The sequence below is a fragment of the Gracilinanus agilis genome, chromosome 1 (genome assembly GCF_016433145.1).
Source record: "Gracilinanus agilis isolate LMUSP501 chromosome 1, AgileGrace, whole genome shotgun sequence".
NCBI classification, from domain to species: Eukaryota; Metazoa; Chordata; class Mammalia; order Didelphimorphia; family Didelphidae; genus Gracilinanus; species Gracilinanus agilis.
Window position 1 is genome coordinate 344,944,401 of NC_058130.1, and position 22,893 is coordinate 344,967,293.

Here is a 22,893-nt window from a genome sequence, read left to right on the forward strand (position 1 = left end):
TAAATGACAAAAATAGGAATTCAAAAAAAGCAAGAAAGATGTATGTATATGAATCAGTGCAAAGTTTTCAAAGCGCAATCATCTCAGTAGTCCTTGATAATAGAATTTTATTCTGGGAAACTGAGTCACAGAAAGCATAAGTGACTCATCCAGGATCACACAGTTAGTAGAATTTGTAGCCAACACTTGAACACAGGACTCTCCACTTTATTGCACTGCTAACCTAGATATATACCTCACATTGAATTCCACTTAAATATTATGTGTATTTGTTTTCCTCACACCACCAGAAGAGCAAAAGAAAAAAGGGATGAAAATTTAAAAATCTGACAAATGTATTCAATATTTTCCCCCATTTTAAAAAAGGAATGAGAATGTGTATTTTATCATTATGGTTTTTCTTTGAAACCATCAATTGTTTTATTAGGGCTTTAAAATTTTCAGTTTTGGTTGTTTTGGGATTGTGCTTTCCATGTACATTGTTTTGTGCATTTTTTGCTATTTGTTTCTTTGCATCACTTTGTATAACTTTCATTTCTTACAGCACAATAATATTCCATTACATTTTTGTATCATTTTTAAAGAGCAGTGGTTCCCACACTTTTTTGTGCCCCCCCCCAAAAATATTTCTTAGCTCCCTGGAAATTAATTTTAAAAAATTTTAATAGCAATTAATAGAAAAGATAAAATGCATCTGTGGCCATCACCTCTTTCCTGGATTGCTGCAGCATCCACCAGGCGGCGGTGGCGCGCACTTTGGGAATCACTGGTTTAGAGATAGTTGAAATCTACAGAACATATTTATATTATATTTATTATTATTATTATATATTTATATTATATTAGTACAAGAAGTGTGTATTGTATCATACTTTTAGTCTATAGTAGGAGGCATGTGAGAGATTTTAAAGAGGGGATTGTAAAGAGCCATATGGCCACTTAAATAAATAAAAGGAAAACCACATATCAATGGATGTTTCTAAATCTTTGCTGAGAGAGAATGAGAGAACTTATCTTTATTTTTCAGTACCATTGGCCTCCTTTGTAAAAAGGATATGTTTTCCAGAATGGTTTTATTGATTTCACAGTTCTATCAACACTGCACTATTGCTTTCCATGACCTCTCCCATCTTTTGTCATCTTTGTCAGTATGCAGGGTATTGAGGTGAAACTATGAGGCTGGGTTTTTTGTTTTTATTTTTCTTACTAATATTTTGGACCATTCTTTCATGTGGTGGTTTAGTTTGAAATTCTTTTTTTTTTTTTTTTAATATTTGTTTATACTCTGACCATTTGTGTACCATAACCTAATTAGAAATATTTGACTTTTCCTCCTGGTTAAACACTGATCTCATTATTTATTTATTTATTTTTTAAGGCAGTGGGGGGTCTAGTGATTTGCCCAGGGTCGCACAGCTGGGAAGTGTCTGAGGTCAATTTTGAACATAGGACCTCCCATCTCTAGGCTTTGCTCTCAATCCACTGAGCTACCCAGCTGCCTCCAATCTTATTATTCTTAATGGTTAATTGTGTTGTGTAGAAGCTTTTACCTTTCACATAACCAGTTATATCTTACGTAATTGGATCTTTTCCTTATTTAAGAATTCATTTCCTACCAAAAAAAGGGCAAATGTTAGAGGGTATTTTATGATTGCCAATAAAATAAGCATTACATTAGTGTACTTTGGTAAAACCAGTGGACCACAGACTGTTTTTGAGCAAGAAAATGGTATGTGCTGTGGATGGAGCTATATAGACTAATAACCTGTTATTTTTATTTCTGAGTGAAGCCTTGAAGAAAAATCCTATTGCGACCATTGAGGATTGATTTAAATCATCCTTATAACTGTTGAAATATTTGAGATTTGTAGTTATGACTCAAGCCTCTTTCTCTTAAATAGCAATTTTGTATATTCATATTCTTTTTTTTGAAGTAAGTTGTCAGCGGTAGACATTGCCAGAATTCTTTAATAGCAATATATCTGAATCTACTAATATATTTGTCTTTATACAGCTGTATATGATAGAATGAGAGCAGATCAGAAAAAATTTGGTAAAGCATCATGGGCAGCAGCAGCTGAGAGAATGGAAAAACTTCAATATGCAGTTTCAAAGGAAACTCTACAGATGATGAGAGCTAAAGAAATCTGTTTGGAACAGAAGAAACATGCATTAAAAGAAGAGGTAACCTTGTATTAAAATGACAAAACATTTCCAGCTGAAAAAATGGAAAAAATTAAACTTAATTTCTTTGATATTATTCTATGTCTATTTCCTTGCATAGAGAACTGGCCCTTTTTGATCATTTAAGCCACAGCTAATTATAGAATCCCAGAGTTGGAAAGTACCCTAAGAGGCCACTCAGAGCAACCTGTACCTAAATGAATTTCTTTATTATTCAGACATTCAATTCCCCACTTAGATAGCTCTAATGAGTAGGATTCTTCTCCCCCACCCCCCGCCCCCCCCACCCCTTCCCAATACTTCCCAATAAGCTTAAATCAGTCTCACTACATTTTTGTCCTTTTTTCCACTGTAGTTAAGCAAAACCATTCTAATCCCTTTTTTCACACCAGGCAAACCCAGCCTTTTAAACTGATTTTTTTTTTAAGCCCATACCTTCTTTCTTGGAATCAATATTGTGTATTGGCTCCAAGGCAGAAGAGTGTTAAGGGTAGGCAATGGGGGGTCAAGTGACTTGCCCAGGGTCACACAGCTGGGAAGTATCTGAGACCAGATTTGAACCTAGGACCTCCCGTCTCTAGGCCTGGCTCTCAATCCACTGAGCTCTACCTAGCTGCCCCTAAAAGAAATTTTAGTAATATCTTCTGTGTTTATATCACCTACCTTCTTAACTTAGTCCTCCTTCCCTTTTGTCCCAGAGAGAAGGAACCTTCTCATATCTCTTCATTGGATCCAAGATGGGTCATTATTATTTTTTTTATACCGTTTAGTTTTATTTTATTTTTTCCATTTGCATTGTTGTAATCATCTTATGTAGTATTTTCCTGATTCCTGAGTTTTCAGAGACTAGAATCTTGTGACCCATGACCATTATTATCACTTCAAGTAATAAAGCTTGGGAAGCTGAGTTGCACAATGAATAGAACCAGGCCTGGAATCAGGAGGACTGGGGTTAATATCTAGGCTCAGACACTTCCTCAGTTACTTAACCCTGTTTGCCTACTCCTTGTCCTTCTGTCTTAGAGTTGCTACTAAGAGTAAAAAAATTTTTTTAAAGAATAGCAATGTGAATTTGATGGGCCTTTTGTTTCAGGGAGAAGCTTGAATATTTTTAAAAATCAATGTATTGTCTCCCTTAAGCAGTCCAGCCCAGTCAACCCCTATTTAATTCTAGACCTGATTCATTGCCTATATGAGATATCTGTCTAGGAAATCTGGATTAATCGACCAACCCTGTATATATTATAGGCTGGGCAATAGTCTGCTAAGTTTTTCTTCCATGGATAGTAAGTAAGGCCTTACTCTTTTGGATAAATGTGCTTTGCCATGAGCTTGGGAGCAATTAAAATTATGTCATCTATGAACAGGAACAACCTGAAAGACTTCAACATTTATTAGAAATCCCGCTTCAGTTTTTTATTATATTCCTTTCTGAACATCCTCCATGCAAGTCACAAATAACATTGGTAAACATACTTTTCCCTGTTTTATAACTCACTTGGATCTTGAAAAAGTTGAAACTGACTCATTAGTAACTGCTCTTTGAGTCTTATCAACCTGTTGTGAGTTAGATATATCTATTAATATTAATATTTTACTTTGTAAGAGAGGAAACATCAATTCTTGAACCCATCGGATATGAATGCTGTGCCAATAAAGACTTTGTAATAATAGTGTAATTTAGTTTTTGAAAGACTACGTAAATGTTAAATATATCGTCTCATAAAATACTTCCTCTGACATGACAAAATTGAAAATTTGTAAACGTAACAAAGACATCAGATATCTATTAAATATATTGCTAGACTTAACGCTTTTCTTCTTTTTCTTTTTAATTTAATAACTGAGGGATAGCTAGGTGGTACAATGGATAGAGTACTGGGCCTGGTCTCATCTTCCCGAGTTCAAATGTGGCCTCAGACACCATCTTTATGACCATGGGCAAGTCACTTATCCCTGTTTACTTCAGTTTCCTCATCTATAAAATGAGCTGGAGAAGGAAGTGGCAAACCTTACTCCAGTGTCTTTATCAGGGAAGCCCCAGAAGAGGTCTCAAGAAGAGTCACAACTTGAGGGAGGGACAGGGGAGTTGGGGCAGAGCACCACATAACAACACAAATAAAATGTTTAGGTGTAAATGGAAGCATGCTATTGACCTATCCTTTATTAATAGATCACATGCCCCTATGAACAAATAGAATTATGCTCAAGAGAAAAAACCACGCCCACCAATATTGTTGTTTCACTCTCTTAATTTTTATTGGCCATATTTACCAGCACTTCTTAATCTTCCAATTCCTTTTCATATATATTCAATTCCTCCACAGGTTCCGGAGAACTAAATTTAACTAAATTTAAGAGGACAGAAACCTCAGCAGTTCATAGTAAATACCTTTCAGGACAAAAATCAGGATGAATTTGAACTTTGGGAATGGCTATTTAGTTATATTTTTTGAGTAGCATACTGCAGTCTAATTCAACAAACATTTATTATGTGGATACTATGTATATGGCACTGTGTCAGCCACTGGCAAATGTGAAAGAAAAAGGAAAAGAAATCTGTATCCTCAAAGAGGTTCAATTCTATATTCTTCATATGTATATAGCATACATGTGTGTTATAATTGCTGATTAAAGAAGTAGGTTCATCATCTTAGATTTCTTATTCTAAGTTGTAGACCTTTCAGGGTGGGATAAAATAATAGATTGACTTGATTTTTTTGCAAACCATTTAACACTGACATTTTAGAAGTGATGTAATATATTTGAAGTAATGGAGATTCCCTTTCTCATTGTCAAAGTTACAGCAAATTTAGGGCAAGTAAAAGGAAAGACATTTTGTTGGAGGACATCTAGTTTCTTAGCAAATAGCTTCTTATCCTCCCTAATTAAATTATTTGGGGGTGGGAGAAGCATTTGTTTTTATAACAGTAAGTGCAGTGGGATTTTCTATTCTCTACAGTTCTCTCTCAGGTCAGTTTTGTTGTTCTGTGTGTGACACTGGGAAAGCCTGGACAGTTTTGTCAAATTTTCAGTCATACTCTTAATTCCTATGTGCATAGGCTATTCTTAAAAGATTATTATGTAGAGAGATGAAAAAGGTCTTCTACTCTTCTGGTTCTGCTAATTTCACTCTGCATCTGTTCAAACAGATTTTGATGAATTCTTTATACTTGTAAATTACAACTACAAAATAGTACTCCATTACATTTATATACATCTTTTTTAGCTATTATCCATTTCATGTGCCCCTACTTGCATTTTGCTTTGCCAGTAGAACACTGCTTTTAATATTTTGTTTTTATTTTTGACTTGCTGGGTATACATCCAGTTGTGGAATTTCTAGGTCAAAGAGAATGGATAGTTTAATCACTTTCCCCCCTGTGAACATACCTTTGTTTTCTTTATCTTCATAAACAACAAAACTTAACATTCACATATTTGTACTTTTCAATAATTCTATATCATTTTCTCTTTTGAATTCATCACCCTTGTGATTGGTCATTATATTGACCATAGTTCTTAAGTCCATTTCCCCCTATCTCTAGAGTGAATTTACTAGGTTAAAACTTTGTCTTAAGGAACACTTTTATAATTGCATTCATAAAGGTACACATGTTGAGATTGTGTTCCAGTGTTACAAATGCTTTGACATATAATATGGGCCATTTTTTCCTTTCTTTTTAATAAATTACATGTAGAAACAATTTTCGGCAATTGTTTATGGAATTTTGCACTTCAGATTCTTATATATATGTATATGTATATATGTGTATGTATATAGGTTTTCTGGTCCTGCTCTGCATCAATTCATATTAGTCTTTCCAGGTTTTTCTGAAGTCATCCTTCAGCTCTGGGGTCATTGTTCCAAATTGCCCTCCAGAATGGATGGATCAGTTCACAGCTCCACAAATTATTATTAGTGTATTAGTGTGTCAATTTTGCCACATCCCCTCCAACATTTATCACTTTTTTCCCCCACTTTTTTATTGCCCAATCTGAGAGGTGTAAGGTTGTTTTAATTTGTACTTTTTTTTTTTTTTTTAATCCCTTACCTTCCATCTTGGAGTCAATACTGTATATGGGCTCCAAGGCAGAAGAGTGGTAAGGGTAGGCAATGGGGGTCAAGTGACTTGCCCAGGGTCACACAGCTAGGAAGTGTCTGAGGCCAGATTTGAACCTAGGACCCTCCCGTATCTAGGCTTGACTCTCAATCCACTGAGCTACCCAGCTGCCCCCTAATTTGCACTTTTAATCAAGAATGACAGAACATTTTCATATGATTGTTTATGGCTTTGATTCCTTCATCTGAAAATTGCTTGTTCAGATCCTTTGATCTTTTGTCAATTGGGAAGAGGTATTAGTTAGGAACCAAGAATTTTCCAACAAGAGACAAGACTTCATTTGCAGATATCTCTCAATTTTCAAAGTTCAGTCTCATTTTTTCCTCTGCTCTTGGTCCATCTGCTATTTTTTCTTAGTGCCTTCCATCTTTTGCATCAAAAGATGACCTCTGGTCTCCCTCTGTCTATGACAATTTATCTTTACTTTTTCATTTATTTATTTATTTGTTCGCTTATTTATTTATTTATTTATTTGCTTATTTGCTTATTCATTCATTCATTTATTTATTTGTTTGTTTTATTTTATTTATTAGGCCTTAACTTTTGTGCATTGGCTCCTTGGTGGAAGAGTGGTAAGGGTGGGCAATGGGATTCAAGTGACTTGCCCAGGGTCACACAGCTGGGAAGTGTCTTAGGCCAGACTTGAACCTAGGACCGCCCGTTTCTCAATCTACCGAACTACCCAGCTGCCCCTAGACATTTTTATTTTTATAAGAAATTAAAAGAATATTCCTCTCCTCATTGGATCATTCAACTCCTTACTCAGTTACAGACTTCATGCAAGTTGCAATTTGATTATCTCTCAGCCTGCTCAGCCAATTTGTCCTTCTGTGCCAACCTCCCCCGTCTCCCCCCCCCCCCTTTTTTTTTTTAAATAAGCAAACAGAGTTGAGTGACTTGCCCAGGATTGCATAGTTAGTGTCTGAGACCACACTTGAACTCAAGAAGATAAGTCTTCCTGAATTCAGACAGATACTTTAACCCACTCCATCCCGTAGCTGCCCCACCAACTCTTATGAGACTTAATGTTCTGTGCCCAAAGTAAAGGGTTCATCACTTTTTAGGTAGAGGTGGTAGCAGCAATTCTGTCTTCCTATCTCTCAGTTTACATTGCCAGCCACTAAAAACCATCTAATGCATCTTTTGAGATTCTTTCTGAGTTCTAAGTTCTCATGTAGATGTTTTCTTTACACTGCCATGTCAGGATGAATTTTTAATTAAAAAATTGCCTGTTAACATGCCAAAGCAGTTATTATTTTTCTTTTTCTGTCCAGATGCAGAGTTTGCAAGGTGGCACAGAAGCCATTGCCCTTTTGGATCAGTTAGAAGCAGATTATTATGATCTCCAGCTTCAGTTATATGAAGTACAGTTTGAGATCTTGAAGTGTGAGGAGTTATTGCTAACCGCTCAACTTGAAAGCATCAAGAGACTTGTGTCAGGTATATATAGTAGACATTTTCTACTTCCAATGTACGTAGGCCTCTTAAGTAGTAAGTAGTTGGGAGAAATTCTGACATAAGTAATCTTGCAAAAAAAATCTTTTAAAAAGATTTCTTAAGGTATAACAAGGTTAGACTTTTAGTCTTTGTGTCCTTTTGAGGGAAGTTTCATTTGGGTCATCAAAAAATGAAGGGAAGTTTTGTGTTTTTTAATATTTTCCCATGTTTACATGATTTGTTTTCTTTCTCTCCCCTATTCCCTTCACCATCCCAGAGCCAACAAGCAGCAATTCCACTGGGTTATACAAAAGTTTTCATTTGATAGCTTTGTTCATCTTTGCAAGAGCAGTTGAAGAGAAGTTTTTAAAAATGTTTAAAAAACATTTGAATCCAGTGGATTTTTTAGAAAATATTTTCTTTGAGGGTAACTCAAGTTTTCCCCTTCACGGTTCAAAGCAGGTATTCTTTAATGTGCAGAAAAAACATGTTAGATTAGAAAATAGCAACTGTTAAATTTATTGGATATGTATATGGTCTTGAAGTTGTACTGAAGTTTTTTTCTCCCCCTCTCCCCCCCCCCCCCCCCAAGCTTCTATGTATTGGCTCCTAGGTGGAAGAGTGGTAAGGGTGGGCAATGGGGGTCAAGTGACTTGCCCAGGGTTACACAGCTGGGAAGTGTCTGAGGCCAGATTTGAACCTAGGACCTCCTGTCTCTAGGCCTGATTCTCAATCAATCCACTGAGCTACCCAGCTGCCCTGCAGTTTTTTCTAATTGCATCAGATTTTATTACTGAATATTTTAAGCATTTTTTTTTTAAGCAGAAGGAAGAAATAATGAACCAGATAAGTGTCATTATTTGATCTCTGGGGATAGTTTCTGGTGTAGAAATTTTGTCCAGTAATTCAGTGATATCTTATCATTGAATTGCTAAACAAAATGGTTAAGTATTGAAATGGAACAAGGTGAAAGATGACTAAGATAAAGAGGAATAAGAATAGACCCCTGAAAGATGAGTACAAATTCAAAAGTTGAGTTGGAGTAATCCAAACTAATCCAATCATTTTTTTGCTGAATGAAAATACAGTCAGGCAGAGAAAACACAATCAAATAAGATTATTTAAAATAGCAACTTGAAATAAGCTAATAAAATAAGCTGTATTATTGGTATACCTATTGGTAGGCAAGAAACAAAAATAGTCCTGTTATACTCAATATTCATCATTAAATTACTGTGTTCAGTTCTAAACTTTTCTGCTAAATGATCTGATGTTCTTTAAAGAACATTAACATTAATTAAAGGGTCAGGAAAATATGAAAAACAGGTTCTTCATATGAGTTCTATAAACTTTTTTTTAATAAACTTGAAAATGAAAACGATTTCAGTATTCATTTTATTTTGAAGTGGAATTTAACTCTGGCCATAGGATTCATGGCACAAAAAAGATTAAGAACCACTGAGTACAAAAATTGTAAGAAGATGAACCATTCAACTTGAGGTTTTCAGAAGTTGAAATAGACTTACATAAGTAAACAAAAGAAATTGGTTTAAACTTCAGCAGTGGAATGGAGGGAGGGATAATGAATTATATGATTAGATAAAACAATGAGTTATGGAATTACATTTTAAAATCTCAAAAAGGGAATTCAAGCATACTAATTGTATCTTAACTGTTTCAACCTGCTTAAAGCTAGAAAGATGATATGGCTTCAGAGGGTTTTGTACTGATTAAGAAAAAAGAAAGAATTTGAGCAGCTAGATGACTCAGTGGATAGAATGCCAGGTTCTAGAGTTCCTGGACTCAAATATGACCTCAGATGCTTCCTAGCTGTTTGACTTTGGGCAGGTCACTTAAACCTCAGTTACCTAGTCTTTGCCACTCTTTTTACCTTAGAATTAGTACTTAGTATAAACAGTAAAGATTTAAAAAAGAAAGAATAAAGGAGAATGAGGGAAGGGCCCTGTTTGAATTATTAAAGAACCCGAACTATGGATTCTTTGATTTAAGTCATGTGGAATTAACAAGGATCCAATTTAATGTGGTTTTTTTTCCCTACTTTATTTACTTTTCATAACAGAAAAGAGAGATGAAGTAGTGTATTATGACACTTATGAAAGCATGGAGGCAATGCTTGAAAAGGAAGAAATGGCAGCATCCCTACATCTACAGAGGGAAGAGTTGCAGAAACTTCAGCAGAAAGCTCGGCAATTGGAAGCAAGACGTGGGCGTGTTTCAGCCAAGAAAGCCTACCTCAGAAACAAAAAGGTATATTTAAATTTTTTCTCAGATGTTTAGTGCAATTTTAAGTTCTCCTTGTAGACACACTGAATTTTTAAAAATAGATTTGCAAAAAATTCTAAAAGATTGAAATCCTGAAACTTTACCTCTTTTTATTATTAAGATTGAGTTTGCAAATTTAATTCTTTGTAGACTTCCTGCCCCACCCACAAAGGGAAAGAAGGAAAATGATTTCTTCCTTACCTATGGGCTCCACTTAAATTTGAATCAGTTAAGTGTCATGTACCTATTATTCTGTCACAGACTAGCTTAGGTATTCTTAAGAATATTCTCTTGACTTTTATTTTTTGCCGATCTAGGTCCTGGTTTATTTATTTTTTGGAGGGTGCTAGTCTTAATTCTATAATTGGTCTCATTTGTGAATTCACTTACCTTTTTAAAGAAAATACATTTTAATCTCAACTCCTTACATTTTACACATTACAGGTATTAAGATTTGAACAATTTCATGAAAATAAGAAAAACAAATGATTATGTGTGTTTAAAATGTTTAAAATGATAACAATTTCCTATTCTTAAGCCTGCTTCAGGAGTTCCCACTGGAGATTTATTTCTATGTTGTTGTTATAATATATATGCGTGCTATTATTCCTGTTTGTAGCTTTTTGTGTTCTTTAGGTTTTATTTTCTGTTCTTGGATTACTATATTTAAGCCATCTCACATTTATGTTTTTCATTTCTCTTCTTTTTATACTTGAAATACTTTTGTTGAAAACTGAACATCTTTATTTTGCAAGGTGTTAAATTTGTCATTTTTTTATGCTATGTGACATTAACAAAGTTTTGGAATTTGAAACATGACTAAATATAAAGGAAAACCAACATGATACAAAATAATGCTTACTTATTCTTTACAAACTAAATAAGACCTGTACTTATGTGATACCTTCCATATGTAAAATAAACAGGTTTGATTAGATGATCTCAGGTATTCTTTCCAGCTCTAAAAGCCATGATTCTATATAAGAAATGAGATTTACGTGACATAGAAAATTATTATTTTTTTAAAATTACTGGTACTTACCTCATTTCTAAATTGTCTTCCTGGAATACAATATTTTAACTAGTTCTCCAAATTAGCTCTCTAAAGCCAGAGCTAGACAAGAGCATAATGATTCTCTTTTTGTCATACCCTGAAAATTATTGATCTGGCTTCATCTAGTAGTTATTTAGCATCTCCACTAAATTTGGTAGATTCTAGGGTAAGTGCTTCTGGCACTACATGTAGTATTCTTTTCAAAGCACATACTGTTATGTTTTGGTTCTTTTCACTCCTGCCTTCTCTATCCTCACCCCTCAAAGAAGTGGAAAATCTCAAGAGTTTATTTCAATGCTTCAAGAACCTGGGATCAACTTTGTAAGTTTTTCAGTAATGCATTCTCTTGCAAGCCTCTTTGACAAAAAAAAAAGTATTGCCTACTGTGTATGTAAGTAAACATTGTAAGTGGCTTACATATTTAATATGGGAAAAATGATTTGGTAAGAATATTTTAAGTACATTTGGCGAGAAAGATGAACCAGTTCTGAGCATTGTAAAAACATCATTTTACATATAATTACAAATCACAGGCCTTTGCATTTGTATATTCCTGAATTTTTTCCCTTTTATAAGTTAACTTGATTTGCTCAATCATCTTATGCATTATGTAGAAGAGATAGTTTAAAATTGATTTTCCAATAATGACTAGACCACAAACTGTTAATCTAAAATCATACTGCCAAGTTAATCATATAGTTAAGGCTTAAACCCAAGTCTCTTGACTCTTGATCACATACTCTTTTAAAGTAGGTCCCTATAAAATTCTTTGCTAGGTGCTAAGTATACAAACACCAGCAACAACAACCAGAAAAATCAGTGTGCCCTAAAAAAGGAGGCTCTATTCTACTAAGAACTAGACTGGTGGGTTGCCCATCAGGCCTTCCTATTTGGTCATAGACATGCATAGGGCATTCTGAACATGTCCAACACTAGCTTTTACAATGAATTGACTTATTAAATTAAAAATTATCATTCATAGTGGTTACCAGTTTTCAAATAAAATTAAGAGTGTCTTATCATAAAATAATCTTGGCTTAATTAGAGGACAATTTACTCCTAGATGATTTGACAATGTTTTACTAGAATTTTCAGACAGTCTATGATGAGGCAATGTTTTATTAGCATTATATTCCCCTTTCATTATTCAAAGCTACTAATGAAATATGTGCATATCTTGGCATTTCTATCCTTTTGTCTTGGAAAACCCTTAATGATGATAGTGGTTAGAACTAGTATTAAATCAATCTAAAGTCTAACCTTTCCTATCACTGTTAAAAGTAATCCTTGAGAATCATTAATAAGAGTTGCTTTTCCATTGAATGCACAATTTTATGCTTCATTTCTTGTGCCAAACTTGTATAGTCTTGCTAATGGTAATTCCTGGTATGTGGTAGATTTGTGGGCTTCATCTGCTTCCTTTTTCACTTGTGGTCAGTACACCTTTTCACAAGTGATTTAAAGACAAGCATTAGCAAATAGACCTGTTTTGTATTTGATTTTCTTGGCAATTGTCTTCCTTTTTTTCATCTTTTTATCTATAAAGCTCTTCTGCCTTTCTGTCACCATGTTTTCTAGGCTATATACTTTATTCTATTATGTGCACAGAATCTAGTGTAATTAATCATCTACCATAAAAAAGGCTAACAGACCTATCAACACATAGTATCAATTGGCAAAATATTCCACAAAGCTAGCTACTGCTTGGCAAGAAGGATGTGTTATCATTTCAGTGGCATTTATTAAGAATTTGGTTGATTTAGCTCTTAAAATAATGTGAAGAAAAAACAAGTTAGAAATATCTGCTTTAAGATACAGTATATCCATCCATGTCTTTTGCCTCCTTTTGTATTTCCTTGCTTTGCACAATGCCTGGTACTTGGTAGGGGCTTAATAAATGTTTGATTCATCAATCAACAATTAAACAATTTATCAATGGAATGGATAGCACGTGGATTGAGAATCTAAATGAGCCTTTCTTCATAACAAAGGAAAGCAGTTAGAATCTACCAACAAAGCATACAAGAATGGTAGTAAGTGAAATATTCAGCACTATTAATGCCAAGGAAGGAAATTATTTCCTTTTCTCCAGACCATTACATAGCAATTATTTGATTTGGTTTTAGTATTCATTTAATTTACATTATTCCTGAATCTTGTTTCAGTCCATCCTTCCTTTACTCTTTATCTGTATTTACACATCTCCCCATGTTTCTTGGGATTCCTCTTAGTCATCATTTCTTAAATCAGAATAAGAAATGTTATAGTAATTCATTACTTTCATAGACCACAATTTTTTCATCTTGTGATCCAATTGAGTGCTTACTTTGTTCTGATTTCTTTACTTCCTCTACCACATATTTTGGTATATGTGGGTTCTTTTGTCTTTGACATCTTTTACATATATACCGCATAATGGCCTCTCTTTGTCAAAATATCAACAGTTTAGTTTTTGAAAAGTACAATTCAAAAATTTTTTTCATGAACACATGGATCAATTCACAACTCCACTTGTAGTGCCTGTCCCTCTAACATTGACTATTTCTTTTAATCATCTTGCCCAATTTTCTGGGTGTGAAATCTCAGAGTAATTGTAATTTATATTCCTTCATAGTAATTTGGAACTATTTTTTAGCACGATTATCACTCATTTGCAGTCCTTTAGTATACTCTGAAGGCAGCATAATATAGTGCAAGGGTATCAAAATTAGAAATAGATCTCTTTGGGCCATATTTATTGTTTTAGAAAATCACATTTTAATATTATGTTTTGTTGTAATTTTTTTTACTTATAATGTTAAACATTTCCCAGTTATATCTGATTCAGCTGCCCTCAGGGTTTTTTTTTTTAACCCCTTACCTTCTATTTTATTTAAAAGTCTTGGATTTTTCCTGAGGAATTATGGTTTACAATTCTGGATTCTGTTTTCTAGTGTATAAAAAGATTAGTACCATGAATTATTCTCCCCTTTTTTTAAACCCTTACTGTGTATTGGCTCCAAGGCAGAAAAGTGGTAAGGGTAGGCAATGGGGGTCAAGTGACTTGCCCAGGGTCACCCAGCTGGGAAGTGTCCGAGGCCAGATGTAAACCCAGGACCTCCTATCCCTAGGCCTGGCTCTCGATCCACTGAGCCATCCAGCTACCCCCTGTCCTCAGGAGTTTTGCAGGCCTCACGTTTGACACCTCTCATGTAGTGGATAGATTGCTGGACTAGATTTTCAGTGGTCCGGGTTCAAATTCATATTCCAGATTACTAGCTTCTTAATCTTCTCAGTTTCATCATCTGTAAAATTGAGATAATGAAAAACTTAATAAGATGATGAAGGTTGTTGAGAGGATTGAATGAGATGATTATTTAAAAAAAGTGCTTTGTGGGGCAGCTGGGTAGCTCAGTGGAGTGAGAGTCAGGCCTAGAGACAGGAGGTCAGGTCCTAGGTTCAAACCCGGCCTCAGCCACTTCCTAGCTGTGTGACCCTGGGCAAGTCACTTGACCCCCATTGCCCACCCTTACCAATCTTCCACCTATGAGACAATACACCGAAGTACAAGGGTTTAAAAAAAAAAGTATATTGTAATGTTTAGAGCTTGGGAAGAGCTGGGTTGAAATGCTAGAGTCCTTTTATAGTGTAGAAAGTACAAGTTTAAAACTCCATTGGACCCATAGTTTATCCAAATAAGATCTGAATGCTTAAAGCCCCCTTTAAGTAAAAAAGTTAAAAAAAAAAAAGTGCTTTGTATACCTTCAGGTGCCATGCAAATTTCCTTTTCCCTCTAGGGTTACTTATTTATTAGGTAGTAGTGCCTGGCTAGAAGTAACACAATTTTGAAAACATTGAGGTTTTTAAGTTTTGACTACAAGCCTATTTTCTCAGCATTACAAAATCTGTGAGAATGTTCTACACACATATTGAGGGCATCCTTGAATATATGACAAAGGAATATAAGGAACTTTGAAAACCATATTCTATAATAGATTATATCCTTATGGTCACACAATTTACTAAAACGTACTTTAAAATAAATATTTCATTGTGCTTATTTGTACAGCAAAATAATCCTCAAAACATCTGCCTCATGCTATGCTTATATCAGGATAATACAACAATATAAATAATATACATTCCTCTGATTATCAGTATCAAACTAGGCATGAAGAAAAGATGTATATTCACCCTTGTCACAGAGTACTACAATGAGAGGTTAAATATATCACATGATCCCACACATGCTCTATGTTGTGAATTACATTGTGCTAATTTCATTAAGTACCCAAATATTGCAGAGACTGCAGTTGATCTGTATAGATGCCTTGAATACACAATGCAGATTGACAGTAAAGCCAACCCAGAATTGAATAGGTAGAAGTCAACCGGATGACTTGCCACTGTGAAATGGTAAAGCCCTCTCAGCAAACATGGGTTTCTCCATAAAACATCTCTTTAATGGCAATATGCTTTTGGTAGTGCTATATGGCTACAAATCAGAAAATACCCTATTCTACAGAAAGCTGAAACTGAGAGATGCCCAAAAAGAATTAGAGAAACAGACTTGAGTTGAAGGCTAGTAGGTTACCACATAACATGAAAGAAATAGCAAAAAAAAAGGACATAGATGGCCCTTTCGAGCTTTAAATCTGTAATCCCATATATATCCCAAAAATAAAATGGGTTAGTGAAAAGGAAGGACTGTCTCTGGTGCCCATGAATTGTTAAAATATCTGTCATTTCTATTAGATCCTTTCTAGAGGATTAATGGAAACGGATGAATAATAACCCCAGGGTTTGAGAACTGAGATGGGCTACAGTTTCTAGGGATTCAGGCTTTGCCCATATCTATGAGATAACTGATCCACCAAATTATTCAAGAAGTATGTGGAATTGTATCACACCCCCTATATTCCCCCATTTCTCAAGGTGAGTGTGAAGGTTGATGATTGTTGCGTAATGCAGCACCTTTTAGTTTTCCTTCTGTTCACCAAATTTTCATAAAGCATTATTACTTGCAGTAATTTTGTCATTCAGTCATTTTTCAGTCATATCTGATTCTTTGACCCCATTTGAGGTTTTCTTGGCAAAGATACTGGAGTGGTTTGCCATTTCCTTCAACAGCTCATTTTACAGATGAGGAAACTCAGGCCAACAGTGTGAAGTAACCTGTCCAAGGACATATATGGCCAGTAAATTTTTGAGGCCAGATTTGAACTTAAATGCTCCTAACTCTACAGCTAGGACTTTATCTACTTCATCACCCCTTCTTGTAGTAACGTTCACATTTATATGTAGCTTTTTATGGAATAGAATAGAATGTATTTTCCTCCCAAATAAGCCTGTGATAAGATACATAGTACAGCTATTGCATATCTTCATTTTATTAATGAAGAAAAAGACTTAAGGTATGATGACTTATTTGTCCATGTGGTTTGTTAATCTAAGGGTTTGTTTTTGTATGTGTGTATGTGTATGTTTTAACGTCCTAGTGATGTTAAAAACAAGTTCTTTCTTCTTGGCCTCTAAGTAATTCAGATCTAAAAATTGACCTAATGATTTTGTTTGCTATTATCTGCCTCTCAATTGTCGTGAGTAAATGGCATATGGAGATTTCAAGGTTAATATTAACTGCTGTAAGATGTATTCGTTGTTAAATTAGTTTGATTTGTATTTTTACACATCTTATTTTCTTATAGGAAATCTGTATTGCAAAGCACAGTGAAAAGTTCCAGCAGCGCCTTCGGAGTGAAGATGAATACAGGACACATCATTCAGTACAACTAGTGAGTTTGGGCACTTGGTGATTGGGTATAGCCTGTTAGTAGTTAAAGCTACATGTTTGAATTAATTCTGTTTCTTGAAAACTGATTTTGGTAAACTATCTTCTCCCTACTTCCCCAACACACCTTCTCTCCCCCCCCTCCCTCCTCCCCCCATCTATGAACAGTATGAACATGTCTGTGGTTTAACTAGGACAAGTAACTTCTCATTTTAATTGATATACTATATGGATTTGCTATTGCTCTGTATTGAAATATTCTTAGCAGATTGGCTAGGGCACTCACTGAAAGGTTAAGGAACTTGACCTCAGGTCTTGCTGACTAAGGCTAGCTCTATAGTTAGGATTATAATAGTTTAGGTAGTTTGGAGTGTTATTTTAGAGATAACTATAAGGGTTCTCCTTCATCCTCTTTTCTCTTTATATTCTCTCTCTGCCCCTAAGCAATAACAAAAGAACCAGCTCATTTGTGTTGAAATTCCATGATTAATTTCAGGCTTTTGATTTAATGCTCTGTCCCTTATTACACTGAGTCTTATCAGTCTTTTATACATCCTTGTAACTAAGGTGTGTATGTACTAATTCTATCAAACAGAAAGCATTTATTAAACTTAAGTATCAGGCACTGAATTTGTCTAGATACAAAGAAACATAAAAAGCAGTCTCAAGGAACTCAAGGAACAAGTAACCAAATAAATATGTATAAACAAATGAGGTTTTAGTTAGGATTTAAAGGCAGAAGAGAAAGAAGCATGGGGAACAGTCTTAGAAAATGCCTGGGGTTGAGAGATATGTGTTCTTCATGGAACAAGAAGGCCAGTGCCATTTGATCAAATTGTACTTAGGATTCAGGGTTATAAGGATAACATGACTGGAAAGGTAGTGAGAGAGGAGGATCAGTTAGGATATTAAATGCCATAGAGTTTTACTGAGTAGGAGATGGCATGGTGTTGAACCTATAATTATTTTGGTGACTGGAGAATGGACTGGAGTGGAGAGACCAAGGAGCAAGCTATTGCATTAGTCCAGGTGTGAGGTGGTAGGGCCTGTACCAAAGTGATGAAAGTATCAGAAGAGTGAAGGGGTTACATTGCAGAGGTAATGAAAGGTGAAATAAACAGACTATGGCAACAAAATGGATGGGAGGATGAGAAGATAAGACTATAGAATGACACTTGGCTTACAAGCCTGGGAACTTGGGGGGTCTAGTGTTGTCCTCCATAGTAACCAGAAAATTCAGAAAAAGGGAGAGAAAAGTTCAGAAAAAAGGAAAGATATTGAGTTCAGTTTTGGGCATGTCGAGTTTTAAGATATCTCTGCTTGCATGCCCAGTTCAAGATGTCTGAAAGGCATTTGGAGATGTGAGACTGGAGGTAAGTGGTGAAGTTAGAGTACAATAGATAGGTTTGAGAACCATCAGTGTAGAAATTGTCGTTAAAACTATAGGAATTGATGACATTGACAACTGAATTAGTATAGAGAGAATAGGCCATAGAAGGAGATTAAAGGTTAGAGGATCCAGGTCTGGAGATATGGGAGGTTCTAGAGTCAAATTTGATCTCAGACACTTCTTAGCAGCAGTGTGGCCCTGGGCAAGTCAAGTGACCTAATCAATTCTAAGAAAGAAGATAAGGGTTTAAAAATAAAAATTTTTTTAAGAAAATATTTGCTGGGGTGCAGGTATGGACATGTTTGTAAGCAGTAGGGAATCAGCCAATAGAGAGGGAAAGATCTAAGAAAAGTGAGAGAGTAGGGATTCCAGAAAGGGGGGAGAGGTAGTTGTGCAGGTAGAGTGGTAGCGGTTAGCCATGGCAAGCATTGTGGGACACTAGTGAAGATAGTGCAGAACGCATGTGAGTGATAAGACATGGAGAAAAGGGGAGCTATTGATCAATGGCTTAGAGTTAAGGTTTTCATTTGAAAGAATAGAGGGAGTAGAGGGAACCAAAGAATTTGAGAAAAGATGAGAAAATTTGGAAGAATTGCTGTGGAGTGTGGGACAGCAAGTTGATGAAGGTAGGTGGAGGGAAGAGAGAGTTCTCAACAACTGACTTTCCCATGTTCTCCTGACTTCGCCAGCACATTGCTGCCTCTATTATCCCCTATTGGCTCCTTCCCTATTGGCTCTTTCCCTTGTAACCATAAGCTTCATTATGTTTCCATCATCCTTTAAGAAACCCCACTATCAGATCATCCCTTCATGTTAGCTGTCATCTCCCCTTCATGGCTAAATTCTGGGAGAGAGCAATCAGCAATCTGTGCCACGACTTCCTTCCTTTTCATTCACTCTGCAGTTTGGCTTTAGGCATCTTTATTTAACTGAAATTGACCTCTGAAAATTATCTTATGTGACAAATCTAATGGACTTTTTTCAGTTCTTTTCCTCCTTAATCCCTTGTGATCTCTCACCTCCTCATACTCTGCAGTACAGATTTTTACAACTCTAATCAGTGAGCTCCAGGAGTTCCCTGTCACATCCAGGATTATAGTTTACTCTCCATCACCTGGCCCATTCCTCCTTTGTCAGTTTTTTTATACTTCATTCTCCTCCATGCACTTATTTTTCCAAGTCACACTTGCCTATTTACAATTCCCCTTCACCTTGAGACTTTTCTCTGTCAGATCACTCTCAATCTATTCTTTGTCTACTATGTACCTAGTTATTTATATAACTCTTTTCTGTTCTGTTCTCCTTGAGGACAGGGACAATTTTTTTTTTACTTTCATTTGTATCCCTAGTGTTAGCACATAATTGAAGCATAATAAATGCTTATTGGACTGACAGATTGTGCAAGGAAGATTTGATTCAAGGAGACTGTAGAGAAACCCTGAGATGAATGGTATGTAAAGAAGATAGAAAAGAAAAACCTTGCCTAGGTTGAGCCTGCATGAATAACCTGAGTTGGGAATATGATTTCTTTAACAAAATAAACTGTGGGCAACCTTAGGAAACATATTGCTTTAGATGTGTTTGAATGGTATGTGTTTTTCTCTTAAAAACTTCGACATATTTTGACAAAAGATTTTATTTAAAAGTTTAATTTGATGCTTTTCATTGATTCCCAAATATATATCTTCTCATCAATTGAACTTTTCCTCAAATTAAAGATTGAAAAGAAAGGGAAAAATCATTCAGGTTTATTACCATGACCCATTGACCATGTCTAACCTTCAGTTCATGTACATCTCATTCTCTGAATTCATTGTTTCTTATGGTAATATTCCACCACATATCGAAACTTTCAAAGCGAATCTCATTTAATGGTCATATTAATTGTCATAATTAAGGTTAATAATTTATTGTTTGGGGGGGAGGGGCAACCAGATGATGACTCAGCGGATAGAAGACCAGGCCTGGAGTTGGGAAGACCTGGGTTCACATCTGGCTCCAGATATTTCCTAGCCGTGTGACCCTGGACGAACCATATAACCCCAGTTGCTTAGCCCTTACTACTCTTCTGCCTTGGAACTGATTCTTAGTATCGATTCCAAGACAGAAGTTAAGGGTTTAAAAAAATAAAAATAAAATAATAATGTACAGTTTGTGAAACAGTGCCTTTGGGTATATGGTAATGACTTCATTATTTACTTTTCCATTTGGGTGTTTGTAGTTTCATTTGTAGTGAGCAGACCAAGGATCTCACATTTAGAACAACAGTAATTAAGTTCATGTTTATAGCTGGTTTAATAACTGTTAGTCTTAGTTTGCTTTGCCCCCCTTTTGGCCTCTGCCATTGTCTCTAGAAGGAGGAAGAGGCCATTATAGGACTCATGCCTGGTTATTATTGGTTTATTTCATGAGTCACCACGGCTAAAATTCTTGTGGATTGTTCTTGCTGAAAAATTATCAGGACTATACTTATTTTCAGTAGCTTTAATATATGTTCTTTATCTTTAGGAGGCACTTTTATGTTTTATGATATTTAAGAATGCTACATTTTGAAGACTTGTCATCTCAAAGCTCATATTTAAGGTTCTTCAAAAGTTGCCTTTAACCAGCTTCTCAGCCTTATTTCACAGTGTACTTCTTTGACATTTATTGTTTGTTCTAGGCAGATTAATAAGTATTCTTTATTTTCCAGTAAATGATCTGTCCTCTCCCACTGGTTTGTATTTGTGTTTGTCATCTCTCCATGCCTGGCGTAGACACATACTATATACATACCCAGTCACTATATATTAAAACTTCTCATCCTGCACAATTCAGTTTTGGTGCTGCCTTCTCCTTGAAGAGTTACCTGATTATTCCCCATTCCCCACCCTCCGTGTAGTTTAGTGACTTCCCTCCCTCCCTGAATCTTTTGTTACTTTTTTTTAACTTCTCAACCTATATTTAATCCTATTCCAATGGGTATTATAGCTTTTAACAAATGTGTTTTTCTCCCTCTTATTCCTCCCCCAACTCTCTTCCCTACCCCCTGTCCCCCACCCCCAATTCTTGGCAAGGATTTGGTCATATTTCATTTTTGTATCTAGAGTATACTAGAGTGTACCTAGTTTAGTGGTTTACTAAGAGTGACATTTAGGAAGTATGTGTTGAATTAAATCTCTAACCAAGTCCAGCAGCTCTCTTCAGTTTTAACTTTTTTTTCTCTGGTGTTCTGGTTACAGAATTCCCTACTACCATGGACATATTATTCCACCTCTTAAAATAGTATCAATTATAACTATTACTGTCTTACGTGGTTACTTTTCTAAAATTTTCCACCATGTCCTCAAGTAGGAACTAGAGAAACCCCAGAAATGTTTGCCTTCCCTTAGAGTCAGGGACTTTTGCCCTCTCCTACATCAGGAAACATGTTGGGGATCGTATGGGGACACAGTAACTTTTCTAATTACTTTAATAGCACAAGAGTACTATATACTACTATATACTCTTTTTAAAAAAGGTTATAATAAGGATCTTTAATCAGGTCCAGGAGATTATAGTCTTGGAAAACCATAGAACTGTAGCTCTAGGATTATAGTCTGAGAAGCCTCAGAGCTACTGCACTTGGGATTTCCTCATATACACTTAAAAAAAAAAAAAACCTTATCTTCTGTGTTAGAATCAATACTAAGTATCAATTCCAAGGTAGAAGAGTGGTAAGGGCTAGATAGTTGGAATCAGGTGACTTGCCCAGGGTTATATAGCTAGGAAGTACATATATATGCTCTTTAACAGCTTCCAAGAATAACAAATAAAAAATTCTTGGTTACTTGTCTTCATTTGCAAAATTGGTTAGATTAAAGGTGCCTGCCAGTCTTAAATTAAGTAATCTCATAGTCTTAAAGTTTATTATTTGACAGTGTCTGTATTTCAATTTCTTATATGATATAAATTTTATTTGTTGCAATAACCTTTATTGCTAACCTTTCAAAAGCAGTTCTATTTATCTTTGCTTCCATTCTGACTACAAAAAGTTTTGATTTTACTCATTCTGATTTAATTTAATCTAGTCCTCTACTGTTTTCTGTTATGATTCAGCAGCCATCTACATGCAATTTGCAGATAAAGTATATAGTTTTTCTATGCACTACATAAAATTTACCATGTTTCAATTCCTATTTTTAAAATTGCCCAGTAAAAATTAGTCTTTAAATGATTTCCAAAAATTATTAGCTTCTAAAAATGTGCCCCAAAGTTTTGTTTCAGTTAAATTATTTGTATTAGCAGTGAAGAATGGCTTGAAGGATTATACTTCCTAGTGCAGTAATAATAATTTGATGCTAATTAATAACTCACCTTTTACTTTGTTCATTTTAGGTTCATTCTACAGCTTACATTAATATCATTAATTTCACAAAAACAACATTACAGTGGAAAGGTGTAGAGCAATAGGCACAGAGCCTTGTTTTATAAATGGGTAATCTAATCTGCCAAATAAGATTTCAGGTTTAATTTAGTTATAATATATGAAAGTTTTCTTTTTCTTTTTTTAACCCATACCCTCCATCTGAAGTCAATACTTCATTTGTCCTTTTACTTCTCCTGTTGATAGGCCCTTTATTTCTAGCACTGACATGGGAAAAAAAAAGTTTCCCCCAGCTCTTAGTCTTGATGT

The 22,893-nt window shown here is 35.2% G+C and overlaps 1 protein-coding gene across 1 annotated transcript in view; it reads left to right on the top strand.

The window, feature by feature from the left end:
- The window catches only part of JMY (junction mediating and regulatory protein, p53 cofactor), an 82,432-nt gene that overhangs the window by 54,058 nt on the left and 5,481 nt on the right, over positions 1 to 22,893 (top strand). The window contains exons 5-8 of the mRNA XM_044663280.1: positions 2,015 to 2,184; positions 7,583 to 7,748; positions 9,826 to 10,013; positions 16,767 to 16,853. Coding sequence (XP_044519215.1) covers positions 2,015 to 2,184; positions 7,583 to 7,748; positions 9,826 to 10,013; positions 16,767 to 16,853 — 611 coding nt within the window. The remainder of the gene's footprint in view (positions 1 to 2,014; positions 2,185 to 7,582; positions 7,749 to 9,825; positions 10,014 to 16,766; positions 16,854 to 22,893) is intronic.